General features: G+C 43.4%; 1 protein-coding gene across 1 annotated transcript in view; it reads right to left on the bottom strand.

Moving 5' to 3' along the window:
* Window positions 1-3,245, bottom strand: part of LOC147879547 (uncharacterized) — a 150,500-nt gene extending 147,255 nt beyond the window's left edge. The window contains exons 1-4 of the mRNA XM_087371536.1: window positions 3,218-3,245; window positions 2,997-3,097; window positions 2,595-2,730; window positions 2,250-2,312 (exon numbers count right to left, since the gene is read on the bottom strand). Of these exons, the coding sequence (XP_087227662.1) occupies window positions 2,250-2,312; window positions 2,595-2,730; window positions 2,997-3,097; window positions 3,218-3,236 (319 nt within the window). The 5' untranslated portion in view covers window positions 3,237-3,245. The remainder of the gene's footprint in view (window positions 1-2,249; window positions 2,313-2,594; window positions 2,731-2,996; window positions 3,098-3,217) is intronic.
* Between the last annotated feature and the right edge of the window lie 13,093 nt (window positions 3,246-16,338).

The raw sequence follows: 16,338 nt of genomic DNA on the forward strand, positions 1-16,338 counted from the left end.
TAATCTTGTCACCACGTCATCCACTCTGAGAACTCCCCTTTGTCTGTACAAAAGGGTTTCACCATCCATTCTCCAACCAACCGAGAATCCTGTACAAACATCCACCCTAAAGTAATCTACTGAAGTCTCCACCAGTCTGCTGGCCCTATAAATGGCCGCAGCCCTGGCTTATTTGCAGCTCCTATGTTGGCACATCTCCCAGCCCTCTGGTCCCTTCCATGGGCACATGGCTGGCTGTATCCAGCCCGTGTGTCAGCCCTAAAACAGGGCAGCCTTTCATCCGTAAGTGGTAACAAGGGTGGCCCATGTTGCTGCCCACATGGAATCCCTAATCCATACCCCTTCATTTCATCCTATGCTGTATGTCACCCTCCCCCATGTCCTCATACGGGGTCTCACAGGTAGGGAGGTGACCATTGTATTCCAACAAAAGTAAACATTATAATTGATCTGCCATCATTCATTCATTTATCAGAATTGGACCGTGACAGTCCTGACTCACCCTGATGTCTTCCCTAGCTTGGGTCTCCGATACGACATCTATTTCGGGCTATCCCTAAATTTGGACGATTTGATTAAACTTAATAAGAAGATTTTTTGTCTCCAGAGTCTGGCATTGTTATAAAATGTCCAGATTTAGCAGGTTTTCCAAAATAATAAGCTTTTATACAACTATTTGCATTTGAATCTTCTAACCGGAGCGTCTCCTCGTTGTAGTCCTTCAAATATCTTCTAAACCCCATTAAAAGGTGTTTTTAAATTTGTTCTGGTCCACAAAAGTGACACAAGCTCCTCCGGCAAGGAAATAAAACTCTTGCCCCCTACTCTAACCAACCAGAATCCACTCCAACCCTAATTCCCTTGTGCATCCTGATATGAGCTTCATCTACACCAGCAGCACTAGAATTTGCATACACACTAACAGAGTATCAAAAATAAAGAGGACACTCTATACTAGATTGCCAATCCCTGCGAAGAGAGGGCTCCCATTGGCTGCCTAGGGCCCTATACTCAAAAGCACATTCATACTACTGATATGGGGAAGAATGTGTGAGTTTCTAGTGGAAAGCTTTGTGATTTTTCAAGGGGAATAACGATTGAGCCTCTGTAAGGTAGTCCAGCAAGTATAGTATATCTCAATGAAATACTGTAACAGGGAGGGCCCTGTCTCCCTACGCCCTCTATGAGATGAGTGTGAATGTTCGCCTCTCATCTATGTGATCCTGTGGATCAAGGAAAAAATTCCAGATCCCCTGCTTCACAGTTTCTAGATTTTCTTTTGGTGAAGGGAAAATGTTTATAAGCCCAAATAAAACTTGATTGGCAATTTCTCAAATTCTCCAGATTCTATATATGTATGTATATGTAGGTGTACGTAATATGTCTAGTACATGTCTTCCTTTTCAGCATCGCATCACATAAGTTATATTTACAAGTTGAAGTGTCAACAAGTTGCTGTTTTTATATTCTTTTATTCATGTAAGTTTCAAGTCCAGTTGTACACCTCTTCATGATGTGTTTCCATTTTTAATATTATGCAATTTTTACAATAGCTATGGAAAAAATAATAGATTATTGATGTAGATAATCTCTTGCCACGTGATTTGAAATGTCAGTGACCATTTTGGCGGTTAGAAATGAAGGGTGTACAAAGTCCAGCAGTTTTGGGACGATTCACCCATTCCCAGGGAAAGCATACCATTCACCCAGCCCAAATCTGCATCTGTCTATTTTTTTCCCTCGTTGTCAATGTTACATCCCCTTGATGTTTGCATGGATGTGATCCTTTAGGTTCTGTGATCCGAGCTTTTCCTCAACTTCACAGCCATGCAATCCAAAGGTTAACTCCCATGCTGAGACCTTACTAGAAGTCTACTCCCTGCTCTCCAAAGATGGAAAAAGTAAATCTCTTCGACCTTTTAAAAACAGGATTCTTTAAAGAAGGCGTTCAAATAAGAGTTGCAATGCAAGCTCAAATATTCCTCCACAATAAAAGAAACAACGAATGGAGCAAAACCTTTTACAATGTGGCAAGCATTCAAGAAGAGAGCTAATTTAAGTTCCCTTGTTTCTATGTTAATTCTTTCACTTCAAGTTTCGATTGAATTTCTGCCTGTCCTTTGCAATACAGTTGTGACAATTGGATACTTTAACAAGCAGAGATTTCATCAATGTCCACACAAAATATGATAAATGCATGTGGCTCTCCATGAGCGTGATATAATATGCCACCTCTTGCTCATCAGTACCTGCCTTGGTAAAATTTTTCAGTGCCGCCTTGCCTGACCCAGATCGCTCCAAGTCGTCAAAAGCTACATACATGGGTTATTCAGCAATACGATTAAGGATTGAATTAGAAATCCAGCTCCAAAACCACTGCCATTATCTTAAGAAAGCTTAGTTAAGATCTTCAAAAGCATGCAGAATCAGCAAACCACATTAAGTGTGCAAATGAAGTTGCCACCTTAGCCGTCGCCTATCTATAGAGCAAATCTATGAACATGCCGGATGTGCCAAGTCATAAGTGCAGGATCATACGTCATACTGTGTCGAAAGAAAGAGATCCTCTTGTTGGATGCACGGCGAAGCCTTACCACCACGAAGAACAGATTCGCTCCAAAATTTACTTTTTCCCTTCAAATTGAACAGGGAGAGAATTGATGAGGATGAGGATGAGGATGAAATTTTTTGCCGTGTAACTCCGTTGGCCGCAGAACCAGCACCAATGACCTGTAAAATGCGACATGTAAGCTAGACTTAATCGAATAATTCCCTAATGCAGGGATTAGGACAAGAGAATACATACAAAAGCTCTTGCAATAACAGAAAGAAGCCCAAAGCACCATACATTCTGCACTTTCGAGAGTCAGGTGACCGGTAAGCAAAGCAGTAAGATTGTAGGGTTATGATGTAAAAAAAAGGTATCGATCGACGTGATCCCAGCATGAGCCGCCCCATTCCCAGCAATGGATTGGAGCAGGGATAAGCAATGTTACCTGGGATAAGCAGACGGCTGAAAGCAAGATGATCAACATCCAGAGACTTCTTCCTCGAATTCTCATTCTGCAATCCATGATTGCCGACTCCTGGACAGGCCCTGCAGAAACCATGGTCTTTGATTTCAAATCTACACAAAAACACTTCAATTTAACTCTCAAAAACCCAAGCACCATGAATTCCAAGTAATTGAGTAAATTTGACCCTCATTAGAATTTACACTTCGTTATCATAATCATGCATGTAACATTCTTACCATCGGCCCTATGGTCAATGTTTACCAATTAATTCCACGTAATTGAGTAAATTTGACCCTTATTAGAATTTACACTTGGTTATCGTATCCATGCATGTAACATCCTTGTAATCTGAGCGCGTTTTTGGCCTGCCACGTTTTAAGTGGAAGCCTTAAGTAACGATGGTTGAGCTTGGCAAAGTGAAATTCATGTTTTTTGAAATTCTTTTGGTTTCCATTTTTGTTCCACTAGTATTGGTCCAAGTTAGTCTAGTTCAATTTAATATTTCAATCCTTCCTCTCTCTCTCTCTCTCTCTCTCTCTCTCTCTCTCTCTCTCTCTCTCTCTCTCTCAAGTTTCCCTACCTCCACGCCCTTGCTCCTCGATTATCTCCAACTCATTTGCTGCTGCTTACGCCTCTAGTTCTTGGAAATTCCTCCACCAATTACCTTCTGGGCAGGCCTTATGAATGGCAAAAATCATTCAACTTGTTTAACTTTCCTATCTTTCAAGCTATGTCTTGTCCTCTTGTAAGCCATAACAAGTTCTGCAAGAGGAATGGCACTCTAATTGTCGACGCCAATCAATATAGGCAACCCAATCTTCTCAAACAAAACAAAGCAGGTACATGTCCGGCGCAACTAAGAGGGAGCTTGGGCATAAGCACTTTCACAGCCGGGCACCGGACAAACACATAAATTTAATTATATCAGCAAATGAGAAGTGGCCAAGTGGTTATCATGGCAAATTCTTACTCTTGTCTGCCTCCAATTTTTATTGGGCGGCCTTGGATTGCCACCCAAGAAAAATACTCTGTCCAAACTTTATTGGGATGCCACAAAAGCATGTCTGCACCCATTTGTGAAACCATTTGCGGGCCGACAATTGAAATGGCAGCAGCTATTCACGGATATCATTTTTGCTAGGACGTTCATGCCCGTTTGTGAATCCTACCTAAGTCCCCCCATATCTTGAACAATCCATATATTGAACAAGTTTTTTCTTCTTCTTTTTTAGAGATTAAGTCCCCCCTTATATTGAACAATGGTAAGTCCCCCCATATATTGAACAAGTTTTTTGGCCTACTGTAAGGTAGGCTATATTGACGATTCCTCTCTTAAGAAGCTGAGATTCACTGATTTTTTAAATATTTCTAGCTTTTTTGTGATTCATTGAGGCTCCACTTCTTCTTCCCCCTTTCTCTCTTCTTTCTATTTTGGTCCCCCTTTTCTTGGCCACTTAATGTCATTCCAACTTTTTCTCCTTCTTTTCCTCTTTCCTATTGAGAATCCCTTCATGGGGCAGGCCACTTGAATGTGGTTCAACTTGTTCTTCTTCTTTTTTCTTTAAAAAAAATTAGCCGAATATATTATAGGGGTGGTCAGCCCAACCAAAAAAGACCAGTATTACAAAAATGGGTCTACATCAGGCTCACCGCCCAGGCCCAAGGCTGCACGCAAACAAGAAGCGCTAACTAAGCCTAATATTCTTTCCCATGTCTTCCAACATGGCGCTGAATAGAGGGTCCTTCCCTGCTACTATGATCATGCTAAAATCTACCAAATAAGTTACCACGATGTACAAGGCCATGAGCCACTTCTGAGTCTGTGTTGAAAAACTAATCTATTCCTGGTTTCTCACACAGCCAAGAGTACTACTGCCCTAATCAATGGCCAGCATGCTGCCAACGTTGAGGGAAGTTTATGAGTGTCTCCCAACAAATCAATTCTCCATCTCGTTCCAATCTTGAAGCACGACATCATGCCGACATTTCTAATAGCAACCTCTACCTTCTGCCACACTTCTCGCATGATGGGGCAATTCCAAAAGAGGTGCCTTATGAACTCAGGGGACGACCTGCAGAGACCATGGATCGGGTTAAGTGGGAGACGCTTTGCTAGCTTTCCCCGAACCAGAAGCCACACACTTTCCACATGAGGAACCTCGCCTTGCCTACCAGGCACACCCGCCAGATCGTCTCACACCTTTTCTTCCACCATGCTAGCCCATGCTTGAGGTTCCATCTACGATTGAGGTCCACAAACCTGGGCTCGTTCTGGCATAGATGCTTGTAGAGAGGGTTCTAGCAGACAATTTGCAAAGAGGGGTCTTACCCACAGTCCACTAAATTTCCCTCCAATCTGCTTTTTTTGAGAGAGTATATGGGGGGGCATACTCTCTCAATGCTATTTTATTCCTATTTGTTTTGGACCATGGAGGCTAATTAAAGTATGTTTGTCCATGGATTAATTTATTTATTTGGGTTTATTTATTTATTTAAACTATGTCTAAGAGGAGTGCACATTATTCAAGAGGGTAGGATTTTAACCCACAATGTTGTCTTTCTCACATATAAGCCCTACCACTAAGCTATACAATGGAAAAGCATACCTAGGGTTAACTAAAATATTGTAAATGGTTCCTCGTCCCCCTCCCCCTTTAATACGTGAGTTCTTCTTTAAAGCCCCTCAAATGGTCCCCAGTACCTCTCCACCTTTAGCACTTGCCTTCTTCTTTAATGCCCCCTTCTTAAGTGGTCCCTCTTAATTGAAACTCCTCCCTCCCCCCTTTATCAATTAGTTTAATCATGCCCTTTCCCTCTTCCTTTTCACCCCTCTTCTCTTCTCCACAACTAATTAATGGGAATTTCCAATTTTTCAATGTATGTGGGGACATACTGAACAATAATAAAATCCCCCATTAATGAGTTTCACGGGTGCTCTTGAGAATTAAGCTAACACATATCCATAGGGTTTAGCATGAAATTAGCATGATTTTTTTATTTGGCAATGAAATTAGTGTGAAATTATTAAGGTGAGGTTTAGGGACCTTCGATCCAACGGCATTGTCCAGGCAGACTTTAAATGAAGTTAGTGAGTCACGCTATCTCTGGATATTTCTAGAGGAAGGTGTAGGAAAGAGAGCCAGAAGTAAGTCCCCCGAGTTTCCAGAATATTTTGAACTTGGGAGGTGTGGAGCGAGAACCAAAGAGCTAGCAAGGAGGTCACTTGTGTGTTGAAATGGGTGTCAAGCAGGAGCGTGCATGTCGCAAGCTTGTCTTTGCTAAAACTCAAGAGAAAGAGCAATCGAATCCTATGGAGGCAAATCAATGTGAGATAGCATACGCATGTCCACGTGAGGACTTGGAGGTGAATCAAATGGAGATAACGAATGGAGATGGATTCATTATACTGACACGACTAATGAGGAACTCCTCAAAACGTGAGAAGAAGACCACTATGGCGTGAATGGCATCAAAAACGCAAAGATGTGAATGTTGTCTCGCACGAAGTGGAGAATGCAAGCAAAAGACCAAGTGAGTAGAGTTTTGTGTATTTTTGTATTTATTGTCTAGGAGGGGTCATCGTCGTAGCGAATCTGAGAGGGGAGGGTGGGATATTGTCTCGTTGTGAGCGTGGGGACTCAAAGCTTAAGCTACACACTCCTTTGGGTGACGCAGGTAAGGACGTTGTCGAACACTGGTTGTCGAACGTTGTAGGGGAGAACAACTGAGGGAAGAGGCTCTAGGGGCATCTTTGTCAAAGGAGTGGAGGAGCCTAACAATAGCAACCATCTTGAATCGCTATCTACGGCAATGGTTGTGATCCCCTGGGCATCGACGGACGCATGGGGGCCAACGATGAGAGAAGCCACAGCATTGAGGCCGAGGCCGATCGCCAGTGCTGCTTTGGCACTTTGCATGCAGTCAACTTGGTTGAGATTCGGCTACAAGACGTTGAAAAGAACCCAGGAAAGAGCGGGCACAAGGGGGAGCAAGAGGGCAAAGACTCAGTTATCATCAGCTACGAGGTGCATGATTTGCTGAAGAGCAAGGGTGGAGTCTAAGGAAGCAAGGGCGATGAAGAGGGCAGTAGTAGCAAGGGCAGAGCCACTGACTTGGGCGACATTGGAGAGTCGGGTAGGATGGAGAGCGGAGAGGATAGAGATGACACTATGAGGATGGAGCTAAAGCCAAGTGGAGGATGGAGGGTGGTGAGGACGAAACTAACGGCGGCGGAACTGATGGGGTGTACCAGGGCGGAGGGCGGAGGGCTGAGTGCTGACAATGGAGGGGCTGAGTTCGTAGAGTGGTTGATGCAGTAGGCGGGAGGGAGGAGAGTGTGTAACTGGGGTAGGCATAGCTATAGGAGGGGTAAACGAATGACTTAAGTCCCCCCATTTGATTAAATAAATGAGTGACTTTGGGGATTAAATAAAATTTGGGTTTTTAATCATTTGAATTTTAGGTTTTAAATATTTGAATGTTGGGGGTTATAAAATTTTGGGGTCTAAATAAATTTTGGGTTTTAAATCATGTGAGAATTTTGGGGGTTAAACAAAATTTAGGAGTAGATTTTTAGGCAGCAAACTAAAATAGAAACTTCTCAATATATAGAATTTGAAATTGCATAGAATTAGAAATTTTTGTTGTTTTTTGTTTTGTTTTTTTAATGATATTGTAGCTTCACCAAAAGACCCATGGGAAGGCCACACAAAACAACAACCAAAAACACCAAAATACTTGAAGTTTTTGAGCTTAGCATGACCATAGGTGTAGGGGGCGAGGATATGGACTTAGGTGTCCTTCCTAGGATTGATTAGTTCTTGTTTGAGTCTTGCATGGTTTAATAATTAAATTGTAACTTTGGGTTTGACAATAAGCAATTATATTATTGAGCTCCACAAATTGATGTACATTTGTTAGTAGCTTGGTTCATCCCAATTTATGTGTTATTTATCCATTCCTAAATTTTTATGCCAAATTCCAATGTTGGTTACCAGAGATAACTCCATTTAATTATTTCTAGGATGGGAGGGAGTAGGTATCACTCTATTTTTATTGATCAATTCTCGGTTTGCATGACTTTAAGCCAATAAAGCAACTATCAAAGCTATGCTTGTCAATCGAGTAGGTGATTCTGGATCAACTCCCACAATTATTGGTCATTTTACTCACCGTCAAACAATAGACTCTTCTACTATTTGCCTATGCCAGTGCCTTTTCTGAACCCAAATCATTATATCATTCCTCGTAACATGAGATTTCATGCCATAACTATTATTCGTATTTCACCCCTTATCAATGCTATTGGAAAATCTGCATAAATAGGATCATATACCCCGTTACCTGATGCAACGGAGGGTCTCACTCTAGTATCTACTTCGATTCATGTAGCTAGTATGGTAACAATAGTAGGCGTTTCTAGGATACCAAGGTGCTCCCCTTCATTCAAATATTTACCCAATGCTTCGATTGTTACTACTTCCGTACGAGCTATGACATCATTCTTCACGGCAACCTCTGGAATATTGCAAAATGATTTAAAGAGGGTCATAGCTCATGTAGTCAATCAGGCTATATGATCCCTACCTACGGCATTTCCAATTATTCAGTTAGCGCCTCTCATTCAATGAATCATGCTTTTTTAAAAGCATTACCCCCCCTCGAGCGCAGGTTCAGTAATTCATGCCATGTTGGATGAGCAAGATATGTGTAGAATGGGAGGGCTTGCTTCCTCATCACCTTCTACTTATGCCATGATGCCTATAGGCAGCTCATCTTTAATTGGATTCCCTTTCTTGACTGGATTCTATTCCGAAGATGGGCGTGCTTACACCAAAGTGTGACTTGAAGGACATAAGCCTGTTATGCCATATTGCCATCCCAACCAAGCGGGAGGCTCCTACCTCACCATGCATTCCTTTAGGGAGGGTAGAAAGCATGGGGAACAATGCAAGAAGTGTACGATCCAACATAGAGCCCACTAGGAGAAGTGAGATTACTCTTTTGTATCAACCATAGTGAACTATGAAATGACGCTTCGTAAAAGTGGCCTAGCTGTTGTCATTGTTTCTCCCATGTGTAGGTTCCGAGGGTGTTGGTCACCTACAGTTGTGTCATTGTTCATTGTAGCATAGGTGTTCACAAGTGTAGGTCCTCAAGTCGTGTTCAAATGAGAGGTGTAGGCTAAAGTGTGGAAAGCAGATTTCATACGCATGTGGGTGAGAAAGAGGGTTCGATCATAACGATTGATGGAGGCTCTCACCTCCATGCGAGTTCAAGGGTTTATAAGGGGATTTCAGGGTTTGAAAAGGGGACAGGGTTGAGAGAACTATCTAGGAGTTCTAGGGTTCAGAGGGGGTTGCAGGGTTTAGGAGGAGTCCAAGGTTGAGGAGAGGAGAGCTAGTCTCCTTTTTGGTTTCGAGGGGTAAGGGTTGAGGAGGAGGGACAAGGAAGGAGAAGGAAGAGGGAGGAGCGAGGGGGGAGGAGGAGGAGGGAGGAGGAAGGAGGAGGGAGGAGGTGAGGGAGAAGGAGGAGGAGGAGGAGGAGGGAGGGGGGTGGAGGAGGAGGGTGGAGGAAGAGGGAGGAAGAGGGAGGAGGGGGGAGGAGGGAGGAGGAGGAGGAGGATGGAGGATGGAGGAGGAGGGTGGAGCAAGAGGGAGGAGTATGGCGGAGGAGGACGGAGTACAAGGGTAGGGAGTGCAAGGGTAAGGGCATGCTAGAACACGATAGTGTAAGAGAGCATGGATGCAATGGAGATCAATCACATGAACGCAATAATGAGCTTGAACACCAAACCCCAAAGAGTGGGAGCTTCATTCCATTGAGAGATATCTATACATGTTGATCTCTACATCCTAAGCAGATGCCTAGAGGCCCCTTTCATAGAGAATGAGATCTGGGAGGCCCTTCCTCCTCAGAAGTGCACCGAGGAGGATGGCTTGACTGCGACCTTCTTTCGTTTCTTTTGGGAGCATGTGCATACACTCTACTCCAGTGGGCTTCCCAGGAGATTTTAATATAGGTTCTCTCCCCCAATCCTTGAGTCATGTGGTTGGATTTAGAGAGAATAAAACTAGTTTTTGGAAGATCTAGCTCAAGAAAATAGACCAATTGGACTTTAAATTGAGTTCAGATTGTTCCATGTTGATGCATGACATCCAAGACAACATGTGTGAGGTAATACTAGAGAGAATATTTGTGCTACAAAGAATTTTCCAAGGCTCGTGTATTAATGGTTGTTGTGCTTCTATAAGATCTTCATTGAGTGAGCTTGCAAGGCTACCCAAATTGTTCCCTTGGCACTTATACGTGCCTCTTTTATTGAGATCTCAAATAACGGAAGTTTGATCGACATCCTTGATAGTTAGCATGTCTAAACTAGCTAAATTAGGATATGGGGGGCCAATATGTGGATGTTAAAATTGCTATATTTTGCTATGCTTGACATGTCTTGGATTCAATTTGATAATTTGGATACTGGCAAATCCAAAGGGGATAGGTGGAGGGGTTTTGTTCTTTCCCAAGGAATGTACCTAACCTGGAGATCAGGGTTCCCTTAGCATTTGCACCATTCCACTCTTCTCCTCTCCCCTCTTCATAAATTTTCATGGTATCAAAGCATGGTTCAGCCTTGTGCTGAGGCGCCATCCTTCTTGTGTGAGAGATTGAGATATCGAGAGATTGAGCGTTCTCTTCCATTGAGAGAACTTTTGCTTTCTTGAAAGAAATTTCTATCATTACATTAGGGAGAGATTTTTCCATTGCAAAAGTAATTCCATCCATTCATTTGAGCAATTTTTATCATTTGAGAGAGAGAGACTTGTGAGATAGTCTTTGAGACCATTGAGAGATTTGGTTGAGAGAGCTTTCTTTCATGTTGTTTGAGAAACAAAGGTTTCCTTGAGATGTGTGAAGTATTGAGAGAACTTTTTTGAGAGAACTGAGAGAAAGACTGGAAAAATTTGACTCCCTACTTTAAGCTTCTATAAGCAACTACAAGCAACTGCGACCATAGCTCCTAAGCTCGCTCTGCCATCACAGATCCATCTAAAGCAGCTCCTCCTAAGAGCTTCTCTACAGCAACGAGACTCCAAACGGTGACTCTAGCACTCAGCTCTCCAAGGCGCCTTCCACAACAACGAACGATAACATACAACCTTCAGCAACATAGAACCCACCTCTCCTAAGCGCACCATCTCTAGCCACTCAACAACAACGGACCTCCAACGTTAACTCCTACTCACAACCTAAGAGCAACATTACCCAATGGCTCATGCAACTGTGGCTCACAGCTCTTCATCAATGTCAGCGCCAGCTCTACCCGATGGCTCATGCAACTGTGGCTCAGCTCTTCATCAATGCTAATGCCAGCTAACGGGCAATTCTCTCCTTTACAAAAAGCCCAGCTGGTGAGTCGCCATCCATAGAAGCCTCTCAGCATTTGAAACAGCGTGTTCTCTACCTCACCGCCAATGTAAAAGTAAGTCACGGGTGAATCCAACACGGACGCTCATCGGTAGACTCAGCACCATTGACAATGCCTTCAACACAGCACATGAGCTGCACCTCACAAGGCAAGTCCACAGTAGTCAGATTATATTTTTAGCACCACTCGCGGGGCTGCTCCATCGCCAACTGCATCTTCTATGCTATAGCACCAATAAGGTGCTCACGGGACCTCTCCAAACGCAGCGCCAAGCTTCAATTTGCCATGACAAAGACTCCATGACCATAGCTCCTAACAACACGATGTGCAAAATAAACAGTAGTGACGCTCGCATATCTCCAACCGCACGCATTGGCACATCTACTCTCAACGCCTTCAACAGCTCTGTTGATGGAATCTTCGTAGATTCCGACGAATCATGTGGGATTCCGGTGTCCTATCCTCACAGTGACTAAACTTGGTCTATGTGTTGACATGTGGTGCACTCATGACCCCAAGGATGGCTAGCTAACTTGACAGACCCCAGGGATGGCTAGCTAACTTGACACATGCAGCTAAGGTTGGTTAACCTTGACTGGGTTCAATTACCATAGCTATAGCTTGGTTAGGTCAAGTTGACCTTGGTGGATTGGGTGGTCAGGGTTGGAGCCCTAGGTATACAGATTGCCATGTTAGCACCCTGATGCCTTTTGCCACATCATTAGGCTCATCTAGTAGCTATCAGTAGGCCACATCATCCACAGCAAATCACCTGCCACCTAAGCATGTACAGTCAACATGCCACCTCATCATCTAATCAAAATCAAACTGCAACGTGGACTGTCCACCTCATTTACCAAGTGGCACAGTCTTGGCAAGCACTACATGTGCACACAGGTGACACATCACACAAGCACACCCCTTGGCAGGCACAATCACTGCATGGACCCCTTGAGTGCCACATCATCACTGAGCGCAGTTGCACTCCTTTTGCCACCACCTAGATCAAGCCGTATCTCCTGACAGGAAGAATTTGAGGGTGCTCCAAAAAGGAAAATGCTCAATTTTTTGTGCTCTATGTGCTCTCATCACATCATGCACATATTTTGGTGCAAGCATCTCACACTTTTAGGCCTCGATGACGAATCCACTTCCTGCATGCACATCAGCCTCTACATCAATGCATTTGACCTAGCATCTAAAAAGAACAAAGAAAATGAATTATTTGTTGCTTTTTCATCACTCGACAGTTGGTCTAGATCTAATTCGGAGTAGATTTGATCATCCATAGCAGAGACAACTCCAAAGTAGCCAATCAAAGGCATGCAAAAAAATTCATAAAGAGTTCCTACCCTATGCTCACATGCGGTTTCACATCATCACATTACTTGAAACCTGACTTCCCACAGTTTAGTGAGCAGACTTTAGAGTATTCAAAGACATTGAGTGATTGTTCACAATGGTGGGTAGATCGCACATGATTTGATTTTCACACACACATGCCATCATTATAAAGCCTATTTGGCTATTTTTTGGCATTGTGCACATCATTTCAAGCTTGTAAAGCCTCTTGGCTTTTCTCGGCATCATTTGCCACAAGCCTTGTAATAGATTGGATTATATATTATAGTTCTATCTTCACTGATAGTTAAGATTTCACTTGACATAGTCAGTGTTTTGTAGTTGATTCAGACAGTGATTTCACAGACACTTTGAGTATATTTCTTACACCATGTCTACGACTAGCAATCTCAATCTAGAGGCATCTTCCCATCCCTCTGACATGCTAAACACTCCTTTGCATATTGATGAGCATCTTTAAACACTGTGAGCCACCACAAGCCAGCTTGCATAATTTTTCTTCTTGTGACCTCCCCTGAGAAATGTCCTCCAACACTTCCAGCATGTGCCTCTATCAAATATTGCATGCTGCTCATGAACTAGCACACATCTTCTAATTACTTGATTAATACCTCTTTTATAGAGCACAGCAGCAACCAAATAAGGCTTACTTTGTACGGCGAAAGCAAAAAGTTGGATGGCTTTAACTATCCTCTCTGGAAGTTCAAGATAAAGACCATCCTAAGCACATATGAGCTTTGGGACACTGCTACTGGGGTGGACATGAGGCCAGTTCCGAGACCAGATCCAACCAATGTAGGACAACAGATAGTACCAACTGCGAATGAGATTCTCACATGGACAAGAAGAAATGCAAATGTGATGTGTTATATTGTCTGCAATGTTAGTGATTCCATCATGGCGTTAATTCAACATGTCACCATAGTGGAGGAGGCATGGACAGTCTTGAAAAATCAACACGAGACCACGAATCAGATGCGGATTCAGAATCTAGAGACTCAACTCGCGAACGAAAAATTTTTTGAGTCTGAAGCGGTAGAGAAGTTCATTACCAAGGTGAAGAATCTACACGATCAAATGACCGCAAGTGGCATCACCATCACCAGCGAGAATCTAGCACGAAGGTGCATACGGATTCTCCAACCAAAGTACGATGGTCTTGTTACGGTGCTGAATAGGCAGAACAAAAATTTGCCTCTCAACTTTGAGGATTTCAGCGTAATGCTTCTGGAGGAGGAGTTGCGTCAAAAGACAAGGACTGGAGAAGATTCAGCTTTCTGGACCGGATCAAAGAAAGGTAAGGGTAAGGACTCTAGTAACCCATCTTCTTCTGATGATAAAAAGAGAAAGAAGAAGATCAAGTGCTTCTATTGCAACAAGGCAGGGCACAAGCAGAATAAGTGCCACAAGAAGATTATAGATGAGAAGAACGGAGTGAAGAAAGAGTCCAGCAATAGTGCACAGGCAGTACCAATAGAGCTGTTTGTCGCAATTAAGGAGATTTGCACGGAGGCAATTCATGTACTTGCGGATGAACCGTGGATCATTGATAGTGGTGCAGCGCACCACATGACCAGTCGGAAGGATGGGTATACCTCTCTACAGTTTGTAGGGAATGACATCATGGTAGCAGGTGGCAATGATGCAAAATGTCCAGCAAAAGGAAAAGGTACCATTACTCTCAAGTCAGATGGAGTTGTAAAACAGTTGTCCGATGTTCTTTATGTGCCAGATATCAAGAGGAACTTGTCCGTTTCTGCGATCATGGATCGGGACCTCAAAGTTCAATTTGATAAGAATGGTGCACAGATCCTGGATCTTCAAGGAAAAGTCGTTGGTATAGGTACATGATGCAACAACATCTACAAACTCTCAGATTTCAGTGCTCAAGTGGATGTGAAGAACACTAAGCTGTGGCATGAGAGGTTTGGTCATCTAAAACTTAGTTCTTTGAAGGAGATGCATAAAAGTGGAATGATTGCAGACCTACCACAAATTTCAGATCTGCCCGATGTATGTGAAGCTTGCATGATGGGCAAGCAGCATCGGCAACCCTATCCTAAAGAGGCCAGTAGGGCAAAGGCTCCTCTAGAGCTCATTCACACGGACCTCTTTGGAAAGATGGAGACGAAAGCTTTGGGTGGTTGCTACTACTTCATGATGCTGATCGACGACTACAGTAGAAGGATATGGACATACTTCCTGAAGATGAAAGACGAGGCTTTCAGTAGGTTCAAGGAATGGCATGTATGGTCAAGAAAGAATCGGGGAGGAAGGTGAAGAAGCTGAGATCAGATAGAGGTGGAGAGTTCACATCGACTGAATTCGAAAGTTACTGCAAAAGTCACAGAATCAAGAGGTTGAAACCCCCGCCACATACATCACAGCAAAATGGAGTAGTAGAATGCAAGATGTGTGTCATCAATGAAATGGGCCGGAGTATGATGAAAGGGAAAGATTTGCCAAAGACTTTCTGGGCTGAAGCATGTAACACTGCAGTTTACATCCTCAGTCATATCTACACGAAGGCTGTGAATGGGATGACTCCACTGCAAGCCTTTTCTGGTAAGAAACCTTCAGTTGCACATTTTAGATTTTTTGGATGTGACTGTTTTGTGCATGTCCCTGATGCTACCAAGACCAAATGGGAACCAAAGAGCTAGAAGTGTATTTTCTTGGGCTACAGTGAAGAGACGAAGGGTAACCGTCTCTATAACCCTATTACCAAGAAGGTAATTATAAGTCATGATGTGGTCTTCTCAGAACAACCACATCATTTAGAGGAGGATGCTTCCTTCCCAGACAACTAGGACCAGGATATCCATCCAGTACCGCCATCAATAGCAAACTGAACTCCCCTAACGGTGCTTGGGAGGATTGAAGACAAAGAAGATGAAGCAGAGCCTGCAAAGCCACAATGGCAACGGCCATTCCCAAAGTGGGTAAAGCAGCTTTTAGATGGCAGAGAACCTCCAACCATTGAGGAGGAACCATCCGAACACCGCCGGTCCAAGAGATTAGAGGAGCAAAGAAGGGCACAGGAACACTTGGTCAACTATGCTTTGATGATAGAAGTTATCCATGCTGATGAACCCAAATGTCTTGAAGAGGCACAGGGTGATGATAGGTGGATGGAGGCTATGCAATCAGAGTGTGGCTCCATAGTGAAGAACAACACTTGGGACCTTGTGGATCGACCACCAAAACGAAGGTAATCGGAACCAAGTGGGTGTACAAGACCAAGTACAAGTCCGATGGCACGTTGGATAAGTACAAGGCTCGGCTCATGGCAAAAGGATTTGCACAGGTACATGGTTTTGATTATCAAGATACTTTTGCTCCCATAGCTTGACTAACCACAATTCGTAGTGTTTTGTCTTTAGCTGCTGAGGGAAGTTGGCCCATGTTTCATATGGATGTGAAATCCACCTTTCTGAATGCAGATCTCAAGGAGGAGGTATATGTGGAACAACCACCTGGTTTTGAGATCCTTGCTTCAGAAGGTAAAGTTTGCAAATTGAAGAAGGCACTTTA

Source organism: Dipteris shenzhenensis, chromosome 33, assembly GCF_047967505.1.
Source record: "Dipteris shenzhenensis isolate YYH24624 ecotype China chromosome 33, Dip_SZ_1.0, whole genome shotgun sequence".
Lineage (NCBI taxonomy): Eukaryota > Viridiplantae > Streptophyta > Polypodiopsida > Gleicheniales > Dipteridaceae > Dipteris > Dipteris shenzhenensis.